Source organism: Tupaia chinensis, unplaced genomic scaffold (genome assembly GCF_000334495.1).
Source record: "Tupaia chinensis unplaced genomic scaffold, TupChi_1.0 Scaffold000355_1, whole genome shotgun sequence".
NCBI lineage: Eukaryota > Metazoa > Chordata > Mammalia > Scandentia > Tupaiidae > Tupaia > Tupaia belangeri.
Genome location: NW_006159850.1, coordinates 6,681,544 through 6,689,048, shown reverse-complemented (window position 1 = coordinate 6,689,048; position 7,505 = coordinate 6,681,544). Strand labels below are relative to the sequence as shown.

Below are 7,505 nucleotides of genomic sequence, written 5' to 3'. Positions count from 1 at the left end.
CTGTCCTGTACACTGACACACGTCGGTTCACGGGTGTTGACTGACACCGTGGTGTGCTGGGGCGACAGCGAGGCCGTAAGGGCAGGAGGTGGCTTCGGTCACCATCGCCACCTCTTCCTGTTCAGCCAGACCTTGGACAGGCAGCCTGCCCGGGCTGAGCCTGTTTCCACATTTGCAGAGGGGGCTGGTGGCCTTGGGGTGGGCATTTGGGGGTGTTCCCAGGGGATGCCTGGCGTATCCTGGGGCCTGTTCTGTCATGCTCGCGGCGCTGGCGAGTCTCCGGTTGCCCGTGCTATGCTCACGCTCCTCTTGCCCCTCTCCCAGCCGCGACAACTCCCCGAGCCTGAAGGAGATTCGGAACGGCTGCCAGCAGCCCTGCGACCGGAAGCCCACCTTACCTCTGCGCCTTCTGCACCCCAGCCCGGACCTGGTGTCTCAGGAAGCCACGTTGTCCGAGGCGCGGCTCAAGTCGGTGGTCGTGGCCTCCAGTGAGATCCACGTGGAGGTGGAACGCACCAGCACTGCCAAGCCGGCGCTGACGGCCAGCGCGGGCAACGACAGCGAGCCCAACCTCATCGACTGCCTCATGGTCAGCCCCGCCTGCAGCTCCATGAGCATCGAGCTGGGCCCACAGGCCAACCGCACGCTCGGCTGCTACGTGGAGATCCTCAAACTGCTGTGAGTGTCCCCGCGGGCCCTCTGCGCAGGGCGGGGAGACGGCCTCGCTGCTGGCCAGGGCTGCGTTATGGTGAGGTGTGAGGTGGCCGTGGGCATGGTTGAGTGTGTGGCTGTGAGTGTGAGCACACGGTGAGGCGTGAGTTCATGGATGAGGGAGGCACACGTTAGAAGGGCACCAGTGGCCACGTGCCTATCTGTGAACATGCCACATGGGCACAACGCGTGGGTGCATGCGTGGCTGTGTACTTATGTGTGTGTGTGCTTGAGTGCCTGGGCATGTGTGAGGGTGTGTATGGGTGTGCATGCGTGTGTGCATGGATTGGGAGTGGTACATCTGCGTGAGTGTGGCTGGGGCAACTGGGTATGTAGGTGTTTCTGCACTTGCTGTCTAGTGTGTGGGTCATGCTGAGCTTACGGGTGTCTTTGCATGTCTGTGTGGGGGGTGTGACAGCACGTGTGTGGTTGTGTGTGGGGGGTATGGACTTCTATAGGGTAAGTGTAGGCACTGCTGGGAAGGCACGTGTGGATGTGACTATGTGTGCAAGGGTCGGAATATGTCAGTGCACACGTGCGTGTGCTTTGTCTGTGCTGACACACGTCTACCTGGGTGGTGGGCTGTGTGTGTGGGGGTGCGTGGAAGGCAGTTGGGGTGTGTGGGCTGTGTGTGTCTGTACATGTGTGGTTGTGTGTGTGTGGTGTGTCTGTGTGCTGATACACGTCTGTCTGGGTGGTGGGCCGTGTGTGCAGGGATGCGTGGAAGGCTGTTGGGGTGTGTGGGGCTGTGTCTGTACATGTGTGGTTGTGTGTGCACATGTGTGTTGTGTGTGCAGGGCCTTTCATGATGGCAGCATCCTTGTGGAAATGGCCCGAGTGCCCCTGCCTTGTCCTGGCAGGCCGCACCGTGGGCTCCGAGGGCTCAGTACAAGCCAGTGTACCGTGGGCTCCGAGGGCTCAGTACAAGCCAGGCTGGCAACACACTCCAAGCAGGAGCCAGAGGCTGGCGGGGTCTGGCCCACCCCTCTCTGAGCCTCAGCCGTTCCTCTGGAATTGGAGGTGTTACTCCTTGACCCTAAAGGATTTCTCTGTCCCCTCTGGTCATGCACTGCCACATCAGGATGGTCTTGAACCCACGTGTGCCTGGTCTCTGGCCCCCAGGTTGAGGGACCCTGTTGGCCCCTCCGTCCTGCAGGGCTGAGCTCTGCGTCCCATGCACGAGCCTGGGTCTCAGGACCCTTAGCAGATGCGTCCCCTTCCTTCCGAGCAGAGCTCTGCCCCACCCTGACACCCGACTCCTGGGCCCAGAGGTCTGGGACCCAGATGCGGTCGGTGGTGGTGACTGGGTTTTTGGAGGGATTAGGGGTTGGCTGCCTCGTCACATTTACCCAGCATGTGGCACTGTAAAGCCAGAGGCATCATGATCTAAAGGGAGGCCACTCAGAGCGGGCAGTGCTGGTGTGGCCGGGGCTCTTTCCACTTCCCTGTGCCGTGGTCTCGTGGCCACGTACTGTTCAGCCCTCCCATCCCACTGCTGGTGCTGCCCGGGCAGGCCAGGGCGTGGGGATGGAGACGAGCTCGCGGTGGCCTGACGAGCTGGTGACACAGGCTTGGAGGGGCCCCGGGAGCCTCTGCTGCCAGCAAGGCCTATGTGTGGGTGAGGGTGAGGGTGAGCACTCCTGGGCTTCAGGAGGTTGAAGGAGAATGTGGAGGCAGCGTCCCCGGGCAGCTTCCTCTGCCCCTGCCGAGGCTCCAGAGCAGAAGGGCAGGACCTCTCTGGGGTTGTACCCACCTCACCCCGCAGTCCCAGCAGCAGAGGCCAGGGAACATCCCCCCACTCTGGGACCCCTGGCCAGAGCACACTCCAGCCCCCCTCAGAGATCTCAGATCACACTCGACCCCTGGAGTTCTCCCGAGCAAAGACCGGGCCGCCGGGCACACCTCCGAGTTCTCCGAGTGCTCCTTGCTGGGTCGGGGCAGGGGCCGGCCAGGCCAGGCCCTAGCTCTCTGTGTCCCGCAAATGCCACGAGCCCCAGGCCTTCTGCTGTCTTGGGTCCTGGGGAGTTTCATCATGCAGTTGACACATATTTTTTCCTTCTTCATAAACACGCCCATGAATGAGGGCTCTGTTCTTCCTGATCCTCTCCTGCCTGCCCGCTTCGCTCAGCCACCGGGGGCTGGGTGGGGGTCAGGGCAGGGAGGTGTCCTGACAGTGGAGGCGGCTACTCGTACCCTGCCCAGAGCCCTCCACGAAGCAGGCTTTAGGCTTCTGGAAGCGCGTTTTGCCCTGAAAGAGCTCAGAACCGAGTTCAGGCCTCATAACTCGATTTTTCTAACAATTATCCTTCAACCCAACGGCTGCTTAAGTCACTTCCTCCTTGGATTGAGGGTCTCGGACACGTTGACCTAAACAACCTAGAGCTCAGAGGCTCCATATTAGGGTACACAGGCACAAGCACAGATTCAGAGACATGTTGAGTTCAAGCCCCACAGAGGCCACATTCAAGGGGCCATCCCAGAGCTGGTGAAAATGCATACCGTAAACAAATTGTGCGTGCATTTCCATTTTATTTTAAATATGAAATAAGCTCGCGCTTTAGTTCCATTTCCCCATGAATGTTTCGAGGTCCGCCCGTGACCCGGGCTGGTTACTTGTCCTCTGAGCCTCGCCGTCATTCTGGGAAGGGGACATGAGGGTGGCTTCCGCTGGGCATTGGAGCGCTGACGGGAGAGGATGGCTCAGAGCACCCAGCACGGAGGAGCAGGCCCGCTCTGCCTGGCCGGCTTCGGGCATCAGGAGGCACTAAATTCGCGATACAGTTTCTTCCGTTATAAGATAAACTTATTGTCAACTTAATAGTGAGAGAGAGAGAGAGCCCGTGGCTTTAGAGCACACCTGGATTGCAAATGTGACTGCAGAGTGTTCTTGGCCTCTCTGGGCCTTGTTTTCTTGTCTGAAATGTGTGCCTTCCTCACCAGGCTGGTGTGAGGATGCAGAGATGTGGGAGATTAGATTTCTTTTTCTTTTCTTTTTTGAGAGGTTTTGCTATAGGGAGCATGCACTCTCCAGAAAGAGACAGAGAGACAAAATGAGAAATCAACCCCCAGGGGGGATGGCCACGCCGCAATCCCTTCTCCCCCAGTCTCCTCTCAGGATCTTGGGCACGCATGCACACGCACCCGGTGTGAGTTTAAGCCACCAGGTCTGGGACTTGAACTGTGGTCGACTACATGAGAGTCCAGCGACATAGCCATTACACCAAATGCTGGTCCCAAGATTAGATTTCTAGGGCTGCCTCGGCTCTGGTTTGCGGTAAGAGTGAACTGCTGTGGCAGTGTCGAAGTGCTACCCGAAGCAAATGGTTTAAGGTGGCTTTGAGGGGCTTCCAGGGGCTGGGGGGGGCTGGGGGAGCCATGAGAAATCAACCCCCAGGGGGGATGGCCACGCCGCAATCCCTTCTCCCCCAGTCTCCTCTCAGGATCTTGGGCACGCATGCACACGCACCCGGTGTGAGTTTAAGCCACCAGGTCTGGGACTTGAACTGTGGTCGACTACATGAGAGTCCAGCGACATAGCCATTACACCAAATGCTGGTCCCAAGATTAGATTTCTAGGGCTGCCTCGGCTCTGGTTTGCGGTAAGAGTGAACTGCTGTGGCAGTGTCGAAGTGCTACCCGAAGCATATGGTTTAAGGTGGATTTGAGGGGCTTCCAGGGGCTGGTGGGGGCTGAGGAAGCCACACTCTGAGCCTTGGCCCAGCTGGCGTTAGAGCAGTGCTGGCCTCTGCACACACATCTGCACGCGGGGGGACAACGTCAGACGGCACGGGCCCTGGCTCATTGCCACGTGCTCTTGTGGGCGGCCCACACAGCATTAGAATTTTATGGTTTAAGGTGGATTTGAGGGGCTTCCAGGGGCTGGTGGGGGCTGAGGAAGCCACACTCTGAGCCTTGGCCCAGCTGGCGTTAGAGCAGTGCTGGCCTCTGCACACACATCTGCACGCGGGGGGACAACGTCAGACGGCACGGGCCCTGGCTCATTGCCACGTGCTCTTGTGGGCGGCCCACACAGCATTAGAATTTAGCATCCTTGGAAAGTAACCTCAGCCACAGAAATTCCCTGGGACCTTGAGAAGTAAAACTTCCTAACATTGGTCAAAGTCGATGCTAGAAAATCCCCCATACGGCCCAGGCTGGATGTTACGGGGGAAAGACCGTGCAGAGCCGGCAGGCGGGTGAGCCACGCACTAGTTGGTGTGCGGTTCACACATCTGCCTATCGCACACTGACACCGGGCCAGCCTCCATGCCAGATGCTGGGGTCCAGCTGGTCCCTGTCCTCGGGCCCTCCGAGTCTCTGAGGAGGGCTGAGCGCCAAGAGCAGGGCCGTCGAAAGCCCTGCAGTGCTGCCCTACAGCTCCGACGAGGAGCGTGGAGCTGCCGGCTCGCAGGGGTCGAGGTGAAGGGATACACCCTGTCCTGAGCAGCCCTCCCGCTGCCTGTTGTTCTTTGGAAACACCAGATTTTAGGGGGCCCTGGAGGACTGTGACTGGCCAGGTCCCTGCCTCAGTGGTCTTAGGGAAAACGCAGCTCCTCTGAGCTGTCTCAATGGCTACAAGGCGTTTTCCGAAGTCAGAGGGCTGGGACAGAGAGGCGAGCGGTGCGTGTTGGCCAGGACCGCTCTGCCGTGAGTAACGCCCCACCCAGGTGCCGCAGAGCTGCCAAGAAACGCCGGGGTTCAGAGCAGGACAAGGTGCTTTAGGGGTCTGGGAGCCGTGTCGTACCAGGAGGGCCGAGCAGGCCGAGATGGAGGGGTGTGGAGCGGATGTCAGACCCAGGACGAGGCCCGTAACGCTGATGGCCGGGGGTACGGGCTGCTGCTCAGGGGCCAGGGTGGGGTCAGCTGGACCCCATTCCAGGGTCTCTGCCCCCCCTAGGCTCCCACCAGCTAGACCTGTCAGCTTACCATCCACTGCCTCCCCTGTGGGACTTGGGGTCAGAATTGGGGGCCCACGTGTGTGTGGGGGAGGCAGCCCCCTCTGCTTGACTGAGCATGCCAACATTGTTTATGTAAATTCAGGCAGTTTTCCAGTCTTCCCACCTCTGCAGGCCTCAGTTTCCCCAGCTGCACAATAAGGCAGTGATCCCAGCAGTACGTGCTGTGCTGGCTCTCCAGGCTGCTCTGCATGGTACGCGAGCTCTCGGGTGCCGGGCACCTGCAGCATGCCAGGAGCAGGAGAACTATGTGCACACGTGTGTGTGTGTGTGTGTGTGTGTGTGTGTGTACATTTAGAAAAGTCTAGGCACTTTAAAATACTTGTTCCTGGCATGAATCCCTCTGGGAACTGGAAGCTCCCCAGAGCAATCTGACCCGGCCGATCTGCTCCACACCCTGCAGAATCCCCGACAGGATGGTGGCACGGATGAAGAGAGCAGGTTTATCCAAGGTCCGCCTGCCTTGGGGTGACGGCCACTTGTCACTCTCCCTGAGTTCCAGTCCCGGGCCAGCTGGTCTGGCTTCTGAGGAGCAGATGTTTCTGGATGTGTGCATGGCGGGAGCCGGGTGGGCTGCACATACCTGAGACATTGGCTTGGCCTCCCTCGTCCTGAGCGTCAAGTCTGTCATAAGCTGTGGGAGAGTCAGGGGCAGGGAGGAGATAGCCAGGCCAGGAGGAGGCCTCTCATGCACGTGACAACTCAACAGCTGCCGAGACGGATCAAATCCTGGCCAAGCGGCCTGAGGCAGAGACTGGGGCTTCATTCCCACGAAGGCTCGTTCTGGTCTAGCTTCTTCGAACCTCATCAGCTCTGTAACCGTCAACAGGTGTCTTAACCTCTCCAGGCCTCCACCTCTCATCCGTATGAGAGTCTGCCTGGCGCATCAGTGTTGAGTGCTCAATCCCCGGGGCCTGTTGAAGGCCTCAGGATGCTCCTGGCCCAGTTGGCCTTCTGTTCCCTCCCGAAGCCAGGAAAGGCCCAGCTCCCTTCCGTCCTTCCCAGGTGATGTTGGGCCTCACACCTGCCTGCTGCACTCCTCCCACCCCAGATCAGGCTTGACCAAAGGGCAGAGTGTCCTGATGGCCGGAGGAGCTATCCCAGGACAGCAGGCTTGCTGAGAGCCAACGCAGCCTCACTCCACTCCGAGGCCTGTCCCGTTCCCTGAATATTCATGATGGGAGGTCACTGGCCATGTGGGCCTGTGCTGAGGCCAGCCAGAGAAGCCCACCTCAGGAGGGCCCCTCAGGCCTGGCCAGCCTGTGGGCACCTGGCCTCCTCTGCCCCCAGCCTCTGGCCAGCACACCCACCGTGCACCCCCCAACTTGTCAGGAGCTGGCCAGCAGCCACCCGCAGTCACCACCCGGGCTGAGTCAGATTAGGGTGAGGAGGATGCCCACCTCCCTTCTCGTCCTGCGCCCTGTGCTCCTTCTCATCCCTGTGTGCGCCGCCGTGCTGGGGTTGCAGGGACGTTCCCCCCAGGCCAGGGAGCTGGTGAAGGAAGGGGTTCCTGTCCAGATTCTGCCAGCCCCAGCCAAGACAGGCCTCGCTGCCCACGGAGCCCAGCTCAAGGTCACAGGCCATGCCCGCTGCCCATTCAGGAGTGCACACAGAGCACAGGTTCGCACACTCGGTCCCTGGAACAATGTCGAGAAAAGGGTGAGCCAGTTCGGGCAGTCGGGGGTGCAGGGCCGGGAGCAGAGCTGGGCTGCGAAGGCCCACAGTTTCCTCCAAGTGCCCCAATTGCAGGTGTGTTCGAATCTCCTTGGAGGTCTGGATTTAATGATAATTTCTACACAGTAAGGCAAGAGAGGGAAAACAGTGCCCTCATGATGTAGG

General features: G+C 59.8%; 1 protein-coding gene across 1 annotated transcript in view; it reads left to right on the top strand.

Moving 5' to 3' along the window:
• Positions 1–7,505, top strand: part of CMIP (c-Maf inducing protein) — a gene marked incomplete at its 5' end in the record, with an annotated part of 93,865 nt that overhangs the window by 66,837 nt on the left and 19,523 nt on the right. Inside the window, 1 exon segment of the mRNA XM_014589381.1 lies at positions 325–678. Coding sequence (XP_014444867.1) covers positions 325–678 — 354 coding nt within the window.